The sequence below is a fragment of the Ooceraea biroi genome, chromosome 1 (genome assembly GCF_003672135.1).
Source record: "Ooceraea biroi isolate clonal line C1 chromosome 1, Obir_v5.4, whole genome shotgun sequence".
Lineage (NCBI taxonomy): Eukaryota > Metazoa > Arthropoda > Insecta > Hymenoptera > Formicidae > Ooceraea > Ooceraea biroi.
Genome location: NC_039506.1, coordinates 7,860,167 through 7,877,326, shown reverse-complemented (window position 1 = coordinate 7,877,326; position 17,160 = coordinate 7,860,167). Strand labels below are relative to the sequence as shown.

The 17,160-nt window shown below is 41.5% G+C and overlaps 2 protein-coding genes across 4 annotated transcripts in view; one reads left to right on the top strand and one right to left on the bottom strand.

Moving 5' to 3' along the window:
* LOC105288137 overlaps nt 1-17,160 on the bottom strand; it is a 292,115-nt gene that overhangs the window by 206,777 nt on the left and 68,178 nt on the right. The gene's annotated exons all lie outside the window — the stretch shown is intronic.
* Nucleotides 9,300-11,198, top strand: LOC113562572 (protein G12-like). Its single transcript, XM_026972342.1, has 2 exons — nt 9,300-9,747; nt 10,356-11,198. The coding sequence occupies exon 2, from the start codon at nt 10,356-10,358 to the stop codon at nt 11,004-11,006; it is 651 nt and encodes a 216-aa protein (XP_026828143.1). The 5' UTR covers nt 9,300-9,747; the 3' UTR covers nt 11,007-11,198.

Here is a 17,160-nt window from a genome sequence, read left to right as displayed (position 1 = left end):
TGTTTTAACGACGTCATACGAGCCGCGAGAAACTCGCGGCGAATTCGCGGTGAAAGGAAATAAATCGAGCGCACTGTATTCGTACCATTCCTTTCAATTACTTCCACTGTGGCCGTGTTGTCGTATCCCGGTACCGATACAGATATTATTTAGCTCGTCCGTCCCGCTTCCGTTCGATGCGCGGGCGGCGAAACGGAGCGGACTCGCGCGACACGCGGGGAGCCGAGTGCGAGCTCGATCCGGCTGACCGTCGTTTCGTTCGTGTGTGGATCGGTGGATCGGACACGACAAAAAAGATCTCGTACCGCTCCTCCACCTGTGTGCAGCCACGATCGGAATATATCGATAATTGGATTGATATTGGACCGTCCGGCGAGCAGATCGCCGCGCGACCATTTCCGAGCGGACTCGCTCGATTACACCAATCGGGGACGCTCGCCGACCTGCTCACTGTGTGCGTTCTAGCCGATTGGGATAATAAGGAGGAAACGAGAGCTTTTGAAATGAATTTGAATTCTGATGTAGAGGAAGAGAGACAGAAGAAAGACAGAGAGAAAGAGAAGGAACATCGGAGAGAGCAGGGAGCGAGCGGATTGATTTTCTTTGGATGGCCGCCCGCATCCTCCGCGCTATGCGCGCTCTTGAAGAGACGCTTTCGCGAAGGATACGCAATATACGCGCGATATATTCAGTGCGTGCGATGTACAGCGTGACTATAAATCACGGGACATCGTTGCAGACGATCGTTCGTGAGTTCGGCTAGTGGCCGGCCGTGACGACGCTGCAGGAAAGCTCGGGAGCCGGTCTTCTCGGCTCCGGTACACTTTGCGAAACGACGACCAACGTATCCGGTGGGCGTAAGTACAGGTATAACAGGACGCCCTTCGGAACAGCGAAAATACTCTCGCTTTCATCGCGACGGTACGTACCGTCGAATCGTCCGCATAAACGATACTTTACGAGTGTGCTCATACTTGTTGATGATCCGATTAACCATTCTATGGCGATGCTCTGGCATTTCGGAAATTTATCTGGGGATCTGAAAGCCTTTCCGGAATGGAATCGCCGATAGTCGATCTCGACAAACAGAATAATCAGACTTAAGCTGTGAAGTTTTTAGATCGCCATGAATACATTACGTACATGTAGATATCGCGTACATTAGTCCTTAGATGAAAGAATAACGTAGTGATAAATGAAATATAAGAAAAGAGAATCTATAACATTCTAGAGAGAAAGTCGAAATACTTTCAATGTGTGAATTGTTTTATATAATATAATATATATAGTTATATAATATCATATATTTATATAGGTATAACGTAATGAGAAAAGTTAGTGTAGATCGTGATATTCGTACCAAAAGACAATGTGACTATTGTAAAGTTCGTTATTTTGTTAATCTTATTGGCAGCGCAGCACGTTGCATTATGTTCAGTCTATAACGTTATCTCTGCTTCTCGTGAAGAACTGATGATCTTTGAGAATAACGAATGCACTTCTCTTTCATCGATAAGGACAATCGTGCACGTATGCAATTGCACGCAGTGAGTGTCAATGATCATCTCGAAATGTTACAACAGCAGACAGCGCCGACACTCGAATTCAATCATGAATCGTACGGTGCGATTGGTATGACACGACGCGTCATATCTATAATAAGTGCCGTGCAACATTTCACATAGCACTCGCGCACTTCGCGTATCATCGTCGATCGCTGCTTGCGTGTGTGCATGTCATCGATGCGAGAACCATTACGTAAACATTGGTCCCGATCTGCGTCTCGATCTGTCGACGCGCGTGCACTCAGCGACAATTTAAGACGCATTCTTGAGCGTCCATGCGTGTCCTACTTCGTATTCTTCGTATTCTCTCTTGTAAATCCTAAAAACTCGTGTAATCTCACGAATTACCGCAACTTGCTACACATGTATCTGATTTATGCATTACTTTATATTGTAATATTAACATTTATTCGCGTATTCTTAACGTTGATAATCAAAACTCTCAACAATGTTTGCGTAAAATTTTTCCGAAAATGAAAAATCCAAATTTATAACATTATGCAATTGCAATCACAAGATTAATTCCCGAGATTTTGAAAGATATGTAATGCATCTTTCAAAAATATCGTGTAGATATTGGAATCATGATTCTTATACTTGATTACCATCATCAGCGAGTGTTTTACTTTAATAAACTGAATTTCACTTATATAACAATCGTTTCATTTTTCACGACACGTCCCTGTGCGTGGAATGCAGCTCTTTTCACTGTGCGTCCTTTCGAAATCGGCCGTTTGCCAGTGCATCGCCCACGCGTCGACCGATCATTAATGCGCCCGCTCTCTTCGATCTCCGTTCCTACACTTCCCCAGGCTCCTCACCAGGACCACTCCGGTAGAACCACTTCGGTAGCGTTCGCCACTTGTCAGGCCGTGGGCAGATCGGAATGCATCGAGTGCAAAGCCGCGTACATTATTTTTGTCTCTCCAATCCCGTCCGCTCATACGTTAACAATTGTACTCCCGCAATAAAATTGTTGAAAACACGAGATATATGAAGCGAAGTGGACGTGAGCAAGAATTGAAGTAATACAATTAAACGAAACGTGTATACCAAAGTTAAGAACCCAACCAATTTCAAAACTCATATATCACTAAATCAATAATCCGCGTATATTAATATTTATGTCATGTTTTACGTAAAATAATTGTTGCCAACATAGAAAAGCGTTCTGCATTACCGCAACGTTATCTTCCTCCAAGCGCATCGATGGTTTTTCCAGCTCGACGCACGACAAATCCGCGTAACGTTCAGATCGAGCGAGGATTGTTCGTATCGCATTACTCGCGCGTATACGCGTATCCCGCGTCAGGGATCGCGCTCGGTAAACCGTAGATACATCCGTACGTCCGTACCGTTAGATAATTCACATCGTTGGTATTACGCGTGCGGCGGCCGCGGGCAACGCACCGACGAACGAACGAACGAACGAACGAACAAGTCGCGGTAATATCGCTGTCCGTAAAGATCGCTCCGCGAGATTCGTGATTCTACGCACAGCACTCGCCGCGTGCGCACGCACGCCTAATGCACATACTGTAACGTTTTGCGCGTAACGCTGCCGCGGTCGCTCGAGTTCGTTACGCGATCCGGTCGGCATGCATCACCAACAAAAATCACCGCAAGGATCGGGCCGCGATCGAAAGCTTCAACGGGAGATACTCGAGTAATATACGTTGTTCGCGTCCCACCGTACCGGTGCACGATGCAAAGAACGCCGTAAATACCGTCGAACGCGCCCCGCGGACATGTCGTTATCGTCACGTGCACCAACAACCGCGAGATCGGCCGCGCAGCTCGGATATCGCGCTGTTACACTGCTAAGTTATGCGGAAAAAACGTAATAATAGCCCATGCTATTAGCATTCCGCGTGCGCGCACGGCTATTAGAAATGGATACGCGAGTGAGTCCACAAGATTGTCTGGTCTAATGGAAGAGTATTTTCGGAACGAAAGTAAACGAACTAATAGATTAAGATTCGTAATCGACGAATTAGACCAGAAGAGATTTTAAATATATATTGAATAATATATTGAAAAAAGTTTTGCACGTTAAATTTCGGGTAACCGAGTGGCAGAATTCATTGTTTGATTAGATTTAGATTGATTTTGTTTGAACAGAAAGTTAAAGCAAATTTAATGCTAATGGGAAAGTCGCGATAAGTAAAGATGATGTCTTTTAGATTGAAGGAAAAGGGAGCTCTTTTAATGGATAGCTTGATTTTCCATTTAACGATCCTCCATAAACATACAATTACACTAATTAGCGTCTATACTTAACCGGACTGTAATCGCATAGATAACTTGGCATAGAAAAAAAGAGAAATGCATCAAGATGAATCGCATTACCATCATCGTTTCTTTCGATTAATCGTTCTACTTGGCGAGAAGGATAGTTGGGACACAATCTGACCTCCCATGGATCGCGGCTGGAACGAGTTCCAGCGCACATCGTTTACGACAACATTAATGTTTTCGATCGTTACTTTAATTACAAGCGCTCGGCATTCATTATGCTTGTAGTTCTCCGCAGGAAAGCATTAACACGGGCGGCTACGAGCGCGCAATTTTTTTAACACGTGCGAATTAAAGTAGGGCTCTCGACGTGCGACTTTCGCCTCGAAGATTAATCGCGAATTAATACGACGACGAAAAAGCGGTACAAAAATTATTTACGACGCTGTCTCGTTCCCGTGCAATTATATGCGAACAGGATCGCCGATCGCGGGCGTTGTCGCGTATTGCCCTGACGGCGAAGTCATAACTCCCGGATGTCGCAGAAATAATTACGACGGTTGGCGTGCTTAATAAGTCATCGATGGAAAGCCGCTCAAGATCAGTACCGCCAGATGAATTTAATCAAACTTCCATATTAAGTTCATTAATACGTTAATAATCTTGCATATTTAAATATGGAACTTCAAAGTAATTCCTGCAATTTGTTATGCAAAGTTTTCGATAAAAAAAAAACAAGTAATAACGTTTAAGAATAGCTTTTATATATATACATTTATTTATTCATTTATTAAAATAAAAATTCGTGACAAATATAACCAAGCAAGAGAACTGCATAAGGTAGAAGAATAAACTAAACATGAAATCCTTGGACTCAGGAAAATAAGAAGATGATTTTAAGCTTCTCATTTGATAAATTTTATGTAAAGTCGTTCCCATGTATAATATTGCAATTCTATAGAATATCGTTTGATATGCCGGCCACGCCGAGAACGTTGGTCGAAAAGGATCTGATTTCATTTTTAGCCTATTTGAATAGCGTATTCCTTCAAGATATCGCGGCAGATACACATAGGCTGAACGAGATAATTCGTGGGAAATGCGCGGAACGAAGTGCGAATGGTCGGGCTAATAGATCGATAAAGGCGACGAGTGTTTCCGAAGGCTATCTTCCAGCAAGGTGCTCGTTACGGCTCAGTGAACTACACGCTATACTGTACGATATATTTTCTTTAATAAATCCAGAAAGATATATTTAGAATTTTTACGTAATAATGTATCGTGGTAGCACGTTCAGTTCTACTGAGAAAACAGCATCTTTAAACGATGAAACTAATAGATGACATAAATCTGGTGATAACTTGCAAAGCTCGCAATATCGACCGTATCGTTCCATAATGCATGCATGCTTTTGCAAAATCGTACATGTAAACGATTTATTAAACGTAGACCTCATAATTCCTTCGACTACGAATCGATTTACTGCTCCAAAGGAAACAGATCAATCAAGCTTTATCCAATTACCTCCGAACAGTCGCGACTCTAATATCTTATCCGCAACTAAGGGATACTAGTTACTACTTTCCCAAGGCAATTTCTCGCTGGAATACGAGATGCCCGCCGATTTCGATCTCTTGGGAGCGCTTTCCGTCTCCCTACAGCAATCTAGAAAGCTTTCACTTGATTAAATTTTAGCCACGCGACCCCCAAAATGTTCTTCACTTTTGCCGGCGTTGCATAGGCCGTCGACCCGCCCACAACTTTATTGCTCCGTTTCGCGGCAACGACTCAAACTTCCCGACTTTTCAGTCAATGGACTCCTGCATCGTGTCCCGAAGCGTACTTCCGCACCAGGCGAAAATGAAAGTAAAGGTTCCTATCACGTTGCGTGAATAAAACGCGTACGCATTCTGCAGCACGTTCTACTCGCAAAAAGGAATTGTTTAACCCCGCGCGTCTTTCTCTCTCTCTCTCTTTCTCTCCGTTTTACCCTTCACGTTAAATAACTTTTTTGTAGCCGAGAAGAATGCTCGCGAAATGCTCTTGGAACGGCTTTAACATCGTCGGTAATTACAGTCATTGGCCGGCGCGGTCTCGCTAAACCTCCGAACGCGGAAGGCTTCCTCCGCCAACGATGGTTTTCGGCTCCTATTTTTTCGCTGGCGCGGCCAATTTTATGACCCCTAAACCGTGGCCAGAGGATGCTTGGCGGGGCCTCCAGACGAAAGAAAACGTACGAAAGACTGATTTTTTAGTGAACGCGCTTCAGTGCGGCGAGTTCATGCGTGCATCTTAAACAGCGAGAACGAGAGCGAGGAGGGAGAGGCAAGCGGAAAAAAATGATTCTGAAGCCGTTACGTCATCCCCTTGGAGAGATTGACGTGCTCGTCTCGCCGTATCGAATGAAGCGAAGAATATGTTACTCCAGATTAGCATAACAAACGTGTGCTGAAACATTTTAACCGCACGTACTGCTCGAACAACGAATAGTTGTTAGACACGGTAAGAATAAAACCGCGACCGGACTTGTTACTTGACGCGTAACGCAACGTTGTAAAAATGTTTCTTTCTTCCGGAGGAAGGTAATCGTCGGTTCCGACCCACCGGTAGAATTAAAGGCCTGGAACTCGCGAAAGCTGGACGAATCCGCTCCTAGACGGATGCCTTCGTCAATTGATATTCGGAGAATGGTGAGTCCCCTCGATTGCCGCGAGCATCAACCGTGTCCAAATAAAACGAGATGCGGACAGAGTGAAACAGATCCTTTTATGGAGTTCTGCACAATTCATTTCAATGACCGTGTCTAGATCTCATGATTTCTATCTGTAACTGTAGTCTGACAAGATAGTTAATACAACGTGATACAAAAAAAATTTTTGAACAATTTCTTCATCATTTCAAGTATCTCACTTATTGTTAGTCTTGACAAGTAATTTCCAAAATTAATATATATATGTTATAACTATTTTCCATAATTTAAGCATTATTTTAGATGTCTTCAAAAGCTGCGAGATGTAACACGTTTGAAGTATTCAAGTCTCAACTCACTGAGAGCATTACCGATCTCGGTCATAAATTACCGAGTAGTTATAGTTACTCGTGTTGGGATAATAGATAAAAACTGCGAGTAGGAGCTGCACCAAGCAGTGCAGTAGTGGTGCAATTGAACGAGATCGATATGAATGGTTGGCGGTTACGGGAAAAGAGAGTGATGTATCCAGAACCTTCTCACATCGGCAGCTCGTTCGTGTTCATGCTCGACTCCGGTTAACTACGACACGATGCAATAAATCGCGTTGACGATACATGAATACGATCGCGAGCAAACGCAGTCGCAAATACTGAACATCGATGCGATAGGGAAGTAACGTTCACGCCTGTCCAGATGTTTACGTAGATTCATGTAAAGCGAACACGCGGACACGAAGAAGCGCGCAAAAATGCAGCTGATAAAACGCACGATCACGCAATCGGAAGAGAGCGAAGAGAAGCGGAAATAACGCAGAGATCGCGCGAGATCTCGTGCGAACAACACGTGCAAATTAAGCGCGTGAACTTTACGTGAACTCGCGGAGTTATTTCACTGATCTAATTGTAAGAAGTGTTGCTATTTTTGCACATTTAAAGTGTATTTCTGCGTTTTTAATTGATTTATGTGTGCAAAAATAAGACAGATAAACGTGTTATTTTATAGGTAAAATGCATTACATAACATAACATAAAATATAATATATAACGTACTTGGGTTTGCAGTGTTTCCAATGAGATTGACTTCGTATGTAACAAGTGTATGTGACAGAGTTCTTTTAATGATTTCTTTAAACGAACGACATGTGGTGATGATTATATCTATGGTGACGAATTAAGGTACTATTAATTAAGAATCTATTGTAAAAAATGGATAAATTGCAATTCTTTTTGTATATAAGCACATAATACTGCATTAAAGAAATATCCTCTCTCATTTGATTTGTTTTTACAAATCTCAAATTAATTGAAGAATAATGGGACGATCCTGTTATTCCGCTGTGCATTATCATATTGTGCGTGGTTATTACTTGGGAAGCAAAACGCATTTATGAATTTCGATTTAACTGCAAAAGATCCGCTCGTACAACGGGAACAATGTTATTCCATTTAGCGAAACACGTGTTCGCGAGTTCGCGCCCGGCAGCGATAACGAAAGCGGAACTAAAGCGTCTAAAATCGACGATCGGCGAGGCGTGAGATCGAACATCGAGTCCACACGATCGAGGCGCGATTAAGGACTCGGAGAACATTTTCACGTTGCGACGATGCGAAGGGGGCGTTCTCTCACGGCTGCAAATTATTGTTCGCTCTTGCACATATACCATAGGTTCTCTTTTGCAAGCACTCTCCCTGTCGGAAACGATTCAAGACAAACCGACTTTTTCTTCGGCGACGGGTTAATCGTTTAAGAAAGAGTGACTATCAGTCGAAAGGTTCGAAGCTTTCGAAGATTTTTGCGAAGATAAATCTCGTTATTTTTACCGGACTTGTACTATAGCGGTTGAGTTGCACATAATCTAACGGAACAAAGGGAAAAAGAATAACGATAGCACCTAAGGAGATTTTAATAGATTGATGATATGCGCGAGCGAATGAGTGCAAAGCACGCCACAAAAACACCAGTAATGCGATGATGATAGTTCATGGCGAATGTAATACAACGTAATAAATGGGAGAGTGGTGCCAAAAAGAAAACACTGCCCGCGGCACCGGCCGTAGAAAAAAAATACGATGATTGAGCGGCAATTCGATTCGAGCGGAAAAAGGTGATTGAGAAATGTGGGTTGCGTTAAACGGGGTAATGATAAAAATGTTTCTTACGGCAATATATTCGCGAGATACTGCATAATTTTCGCGAGATCTAATCATAAGTTTTTAACTTAATAACTAATTTAAATTAAAATTTGTATAAATCGAAAGTCAATTTTCTAATCAATTCTGGTATGGTTTTCTAACATAAAAGGTTTTTGAAAAATGCATTTTGAAATCTAATTTAAAGCATTTTTCCAGCAAAATATTTTATTATATTGTAATAATTTAACACTAATAATCAATCAGAATGGATATTCTATTTTGGTGGCAACATGACTCACTGGAAATTTTTATCACGCAGTTATGACATGAAGCAATAAGTAATATTATTCGATAGCACACCTGTTTCTTATCGATTAAATTTTCAACGAGATAAGTGCAAACAGATTTGATCAACATTTTCGATAATCATTATGCAGTAAAAATATTATCCAATATAATACACAAAGCGCAATATAATATATTAAATCTAATCTTTTCATCTAATATTTGTTTACAATCTCTAAGAAATTAATCGATAAAAAATTTGTAAAAATACCCAAGTTACATTTGCGCTCTCTTTCTTCTCTTTAATATACATATTGTAAACTACAGTTTTTTATATTATTTATTTATTATAGTATTTATAATGCACAAACCTACAAGAGTAACTATTTGCTCCCCGTATCATTATCACACGAAAACCATTAGATACATATCATAAAATAAATATCGAACAATCATCCAACTTGATTCAATATCGTTAGTTTCTATGTTTATTCCAGTAATATATCTTATTATTTGTGAAAGAGATTTTAAACGAAATATTTTATAAATTAAGGAAACAAAAGCATTATTATTTCATCGCATACGCAATTATCAATAATCTTTAAGTATCTGAAAATTAAAATCGCAATCAGAAACACAAAAATATGATCTGAAATCTTTTCAGAATGCATTACATAATTTTAAAAGTGTTTTGTCTTTAAATCAAGTACCAAATAGATAATACGTAATCTTATCACCTCAGATGGTACAAGAACTACTATCGTATATAAGCCAATGAAAAGAATTGCATAGCATCAGTCTTCGGGATTCGGTGGAAGTATCACAACATACTTCGAAGGTAAGCACATATATGACTTATCTAATTTCAATTGTAATTCTGAGCAAACAAAAATGTCACTTCATATTATAAATAATTTTGGCTTTAATAATAAATAAAAGTATACTTTCGAGTACTTTTTTGTGATAATTATATTTAATATGTTATTATATTATTATATACTTAGAATTAATCTTACTTTATGCTTTATTTTATTTTATATTTTATTTTATTCCTTTTTATTATTTTTTATGGTAAAAGGATATTATTTTTATTTTCTTAATTTACATTCTTATTCATTTCGATATCATCAAATACATATATTGATTTTTGTATTGAGCATTATCTGATTTAGTTACTTTTTTCAATTAATTATATGTAATAGCTTATATCTTAAAAAAATTAATATCTGTAGTACATTTCAATCAGAAGTATATACTAAAAGTTATTAAAGTATTTTCCATAGAAAGATGCTTAAAATATAGTAATATATATAATAGTTTGGCCAGCTTTTATTATATACCAATATTAAATGTATTAAATACTTGTTTTATTAACATGTGATTTTTACGTTAATGATATACATGATCCAGATGTGTCAATAATGCCAATAAAATTTATATTTACAGATGAAATTCGCATTGGCACTGCTGGCCATCGTGGCTACTGCCTCCGCCAAAATCGAGATTCCCAATTTTGGCAGGGGCGAGCTTTACAAGGACATTCAGGATTTCTTAGATCTTATGCCCCAGGAAGAAATCTTAGCCATCACTCTGCAGTACTATGGTGAGGACAAGGAATTCCAGACCATGATTCAGTACTTCCAATCCAAGGAGTTCAAGAATTTGGTAGCCGAGGTCGAAGCTCTGCCTGAGATCAAGATCTTGATGAACTACATCCATGATGCCGGCATCGACATTTACAAGATCGTGAACTTGTTGAACGACGCCTTGGGTCTGCCTCCACTCACTCCACCTAGCACCCTCGTCCTCGGTACTCAAATCACCGGTGGAATCAAGGGATACGTCAAGGACATCCTGGCTATCCTACCATCGAAGGAACTCAATGATCTCTACGAGAAGAAACTGAAGACCTCCGAGGCATTCAGGAGCTTCATCAAACAGCTGGAGTCCAAGAATTTCCAAGAGATCGTCAACAAAGTCTACGTCAACCCGAAATTCCAAGCTCTCCTGAAGCACGCTAAGGACGCTGGTATTGATCTCATAGTCCTCAAGGACTTGCTGAAGATTCTTTGGGGCATCACCGTTCCCGGCAACTAGATCATAACGTTGGACACACTACGTACTTCAACGCTACGGTGAAAAGCGAATTTCTTTCCCGTCACCAAATAGGTCGACAGTATTTTCAAAAGGCCACGTCATTTCGTGAATATTATAGACTGTTTGGCTACGTATCATATCATACATGTATATCACTTACGCAAGATCAGAAATAAAGAACATTCTGTTATATATGCTATGTTTCTTTTCCTCCCTTTCTTCCATCTTTCAAAGTCCATCTTTTTTCATAATTCATGTTACATATAAAACTTAAAGACCTTGATAATAATATTAATGTATTTAACAATAATTAATAAAAAAACTTGCAAGAATGGTATCGCTGTAAGAATAAAGGAAATATATTAGTAATAAAATTCCTTTTTAGATCTATTATTACAACTCGTGTTGCTAAAGATTTTTTCATCTCCTTTTTCCCGTTTTACCTACAAATTTTACTTCACAAATTGAAAATTGAAAATTGAAAATTGTTTCGAACATGATCCATGCGACAAACAAATAATTGAACCATTCATACCGCGCGAGACATTCTTTTCGCGTCGAACCATTTCCACCCAAGCCAGGCCAAGATAAGCGAGATTACGTTGGCTCGACCAGCCGACCTGCCAAACTCGTTTTTGTGCGTCCGCGACGGCGTAACACCGTGAATGGAAGTGAGATTGGGGCTCTTCTCCCTACTCTTGCGTAATTAGTCTTTTCCTTCTACCGAATATCGACAGAAGAAATAGACAAATTATTCTATTTGAGAATGAAGACTGTAATCAGGAAGATGAGCTCAATCCTAACAAGCCCGCGAAAAATTTCTTCGGAAGATATTTCATTCCTGCGAACGAGTGACATAACAGACGTCGAGAAGTGGCGTCTTGCATACAGACGACAATTCTAAACTCGCGTATTTCATGAAAGATATTTCACGGAAGTGCAGATTTTCGAGGAAGGGACGAGAGAGGGGAGTGCTACCACTAGCGAATGTAGTGGCTTTTAATTAATAGCGCCTGGAAGTGTACGCGTCGCGGGGCCGATTTACGAGCCGGCGCGTCGTGTGGCCTAGGATTTATGGTAGCGCATCGGTGTTACCCGCTAATATTTAACCGTGTTGAAAGAGGTTACCAAGATGCCGCGGGAGCCGCATACTCTCCGCACTGATTGTGCGTGTGCTCGAACGACGGCAAGAACGACGATCGACTTTCTCGCACGACCTGGTCGCGCGCGAAACAACGAGCGATGCTCGTTGAAGGCGACGTCAAAAGATTTATTTGCTTAAAAGATATTCACTAAATTGATAAAATCGGGATATCCTTAGATGGCAACACAATTTCCGAGAAATTAATGATTCAGCCAGACTTGTGTAATTAGGTTTTTGATGCAGTCGGGCTTTAAAGTTGTAAAGTCAACGATGATGCTGGTGAGCGATTGAAAAATAAAATAAAAATCGTAGATTGTTTTCGTGCTCATTTTTATTCTGATGTTTAATTTTGACATACCAGAGAAGAAATATTCAAGATAAGATATAATAAATAATTTGCTTTAATATATATATATATACACTGATATATCTTCATAGTGTTTTGGTTAAATATTTGCTGAGATGTAGTATACAGCTGTCCTAATTTTTACCTAAGGGACTTACCTAAAAGTGTGACAAGCACTTTTATAATCCAGTAATAGCTCCGGAATGAACTCCAGGCAAGCCGAGTCCCAGTTACCACGTGCATTTAACACTTATCACGACGACGCTACCCGCCAGGTCCAATCACGTAATGGTCAAGTGCGTGCAACGAATTAAACGCAAATTAAAAAATCCGCCTTCTCACACAGAGGGAGGATTTACAGGCACCGATGAGACGACAGTAGAAATGGCATTCGTTGGTCAGACAGTCACGCGAAGAAACTCCAGCGTTCGTTCGCGAGGCTTGGCAAGCTCGAAAGACGAATGAAGCTGATCCTGAACGTTCGCGATCTTGTATGCGATCGCGCTCCAATTTGAATCCGCTTGACGCGCGGCTCGAGTAAAGCGGAAACAAAACGTTCTCGTCGATCGAAGGTCATCAAACGACGAGGCAGAGCGACGACGCTCGATCACGGCGAACTGACCTACGACAAAACTTTCGTGTTCGCCAACGCGAAACGTTGCCTGTCATTCACTATTCCGCCGCTGAACATGAACGAACAGTCGCACAACGTGCTCCGAAAATTCCGATTTCTTATTGTGTCACGTATTCTCGATATGGATATCGACGATAGCTTGAGATCCTTTCTCAATATACGCGTAACATATGACTATGAATTAGAAAAAAAAAGAACAGAGAAACTGCTCAGTTCTTCGTCCACCTCTCGTGCGCTACGTCGAACGAATCATCACGCACATCATCGCGATGCATCCCTCCGAGTTTCGCCACCCTCGGGGATCCCGTCTTCTCGCTCGTCAGCGCATACTTGCGATGGTCGACGAGAGGAGCGTCTTCGCCGGGTCACCACACGCGCACATCTCTCATGGGTCCAGCATCGCACTCGCAGCACTGACGAATCAATCGAGTCAGGGGGACAATGACAAAGAGAGGATCCTCGCGGCTCACTGTCGCCACGGTAGGTACCCTCCTCGGACGGATCGGAAATCAGAATCTCTCTCTGAACCGGCGAGGACCGTCGACACGTGCGGCAGGGAGAACAGCGCGCACTGCGAGACAGCAGCCGGATCGGATCGTACCACGGCCACGACGGCAATGCCCCCGCGTCGGACGCTTAAGTGCCACCGACGCGGTCGGGAACCCTACTTGCGGCCCCCCACCACGGGGACTCACCGGCTGGCCGGCCCCCACCGCCACCTCTTTCGGTGACATACACACAGCGCACCGGTTTCCCCGTGGCTTAGCGTCGACGTGCACCCAGGCGTTGAACGCTGTCCGGGATGCGTACGGCTTTCGGGATGAGCAACCAAAAGGCTTGTCATCCCTCTAGAGATCACATCGGAAATGACATCGGAATCAGTCGGAAGTTTTGAGTTAATAATTATTTTTTCTGTGTTTGAATGTTTTATAAATTTATATGTGTTATATATGTATTATTGAACAAAAAATATATTTTTGTTACAGACAGATATAATAATGAAGCTCTCTTATCATTGAAAACTTCCAATTTTGTTAGAGATAAAAATTTAAAAAAATTCTATTTACTACACGATTCACGTATTCAGAACAAAATTTATGTTTAAAATTGATAGCAGAATATTTTATGAAAGTTGATCTTTTCACTGATGCAATAGAACAATTTAACTGGATTTCAGTTTTCTTGCGAACTCAAATAAATGCGAGTACATGCATACATGCCTGCTTCAAAATATCGAACGCCAAGTGATGGAAAGTGCGATGCTGAATATGGCAACGACGCATTAGTTGAAATTGGTTTCATTACGAGTACATCAGAAAGATGATTTTATTTCTGTTTTGTGCTTATTGCCAAAGATACGATCTTGAAATATCGCACGGTCAGAATAATCGAGACGCAACCCGATAAGGCAACGACATTATGAAACATAGTTTTTATTACAAACGAATCGGTGCAACAGCTTCTTATTTTTCATGCGTCCAGTTATCGGAACGAACGTGATCTCATGAAAATCATCGAAGGCGAGGCAATCGGAACGAAGATATCCAACACGTTCCGTCTTCAGGGAATCGTTGAAGAGAAAATAATATCGCGAAAAGAGTATCGAGAGCGAGATTGCGAGAAAGAAAATTTTCGATATAAAACTTTGTTGCACGTCTGACATTACGTAACTGTCAGAATTATTACTGATGCTTGTTACTGCTTTCGTTACATGCTCATTTCTCGTATTGGAGACGTGGCGCGACCATCGATAGAGATTTCTGTCGCAGAGTGTATTATCAAACGTTGCCATCGCCAACAGAAACGAACTGGCGGAGAATGGCTCCCGATTTCTGTGGGAATACCAGCGAAGATGAAATATCAGAGAGGAAGTAGATAAAAACGCGACACCCGACACCAGAATAATTATCGGACGGCAGTATGTTGTATTTCTCCTCAGTGTTTGCCGATACCCTCTTCCGTATTGGTCGAAGAGTCGAGGTGTCCGCTGTGCACGAGGAAACTTGAAACTTTCCGCTTGAATAGAGGCACCGCGTTTATGCGCCGGGTATTAATCATCGAATACCAATCAGCGTTACTATCGCTCTGACCACTAGTTGATAATGAGTTGTTTCGCACAATTTTAGCATGCCCTTAGAAAAATCGATTAGATCACGTGAGTTCGAACGTAATTAGCGTACTAAAGCATTCCTCTCGATCGTTCCAATAATATCATTTTAATACAAGAAATCGAGCTAACGGTTTTCATTTATCATACATAATCCTCGCACTTTAGAGAAACCTTGATTTTACTGTATAAAATTATAATTAAAGTAATGTACTTCGAATTACATACGTGCATCATAATAAGAAATGTGAAATTGTCTTGGAAAGAAATCGCAGGGATGAAAGTAATTATTCTCTGTATCGTACTAAATCATACGAAGATTGTAATTTTTGCAATACTCGTACTTTCCTAAACATACGAAATACGAGTGCTGTTTGCGGATATTTGCCGGTTTACATAGTATAATATCGCCTAAGATGTTCGTTGTATGTAAAACATTTTAGATAAGTCGGTCGTTGAACGGCGTGAGAAATTTGGCAGTGCGTCTCGCCATCTCTAGAGACCTTTCGTCGCCGGAGACACGACGGGGAGCCCCGAAAAGAGGGTGGTAGGTGTTCGCGGCGCACATTATCAGCAACGGAGAGAGTAGCGAGGCGGCCGTGAAAAATGGCCTCGGAGTGTACCCGCGTCTGCAAGGGTAGTAACCTCCGTTCACCCCGTCGCCAGGACAGCAGACGGTCGCCCAGCCTAACCTGGTTCTTCCGCCACATAACGGATGCCGGAGGCTTTAGGAGCAGGTTGGAGCTCGGGTAGCCGGAACAATTTTCCATTATTCCGGTCTGATGTAGATTACCTTTGCCTCTGTGCGTGATAGAGAGGACAGGAAAAGAGAGAACAATGAAACACACCAGCATTCCGGCCCATCGCCCGCAAGTTTTCGGTGTTCCATGTGAAGGGATGTCTGAGGGGACCAGACGGTAAATAAAATATAAATCCATAACCGTACTTTTTTTTCTTTTTAGTATAAAAGACGAGTTTAGTATAAAAGCTAGTTTCGGCGTAGAATCCCACGATAGACATGAAATATGTTAACGTTGCTGTGAGATTAAAGAAAAAAGGTATTAATCTTGAATGTATCCTAACTCGAAAGAATTCCACGATAAATTTTCTTAGAAAAATCGATTCGATCACGAAAATGTTAATTAGAAGGATTTAGCTAATTAACGAGATTCGTGTTCTCTCGTAGAGAGGATTCTGTATAAAGCATTGACCGCGGTAAAATGCGATCCAAGAGGCGATCCCGTAGATGAGTTAATATGCCTCTAATAAAACACGCGTTAATCGCTCATGACGTTCGAGAACAGACACGAAATATCGCTGGCAAAAATGTAAAATTAGCTGATGTGGAAGAGCAAGGGGCCAAAAATACAGTTTTACAAGGGCCATAAACATCTCTCTCTCTCTCTCTCTCATTTTAGTCCTCCATTCTAATTTAACACGCACAGCAATGCGCCGAAATTTCCTGCCTTTGATGATTCACTGCACTAAAGTGAAGTAAAACGGAATAGATGAATAAACGGACAGGAAGCTCGGTGTAACTTTGTGCTAGGCCGTGCCTCACCTGACCTACCCGTCTCCACGGCACGACATGGAAAAATATGTAAATATCGGGTCTCATCTATTATCTAACACGAAGGCAGAACCGCAAGAACAGGAAGAGGAGCTTAAGACTGGAAGGTGCGACGACCCGACCCGACCGTGCGCCAAGCTCGTTGTTTTAGCAACGCCGCGCGCGTACTATCGATTGCCGCGGAGCCATGAACTTCGAACAATCGCTAAACGACTGTCACTTCTTTACGACGTGACTTTACGATACGGCGATACGTTCTCGTTAGAGCATAAGCCAGCTCACGCCTAACCCTTCGTAAACAAGGGCAAGCGCCTGCTAGAGCTACGATTTTCTTCGTGGTGAGAAACAGTTCG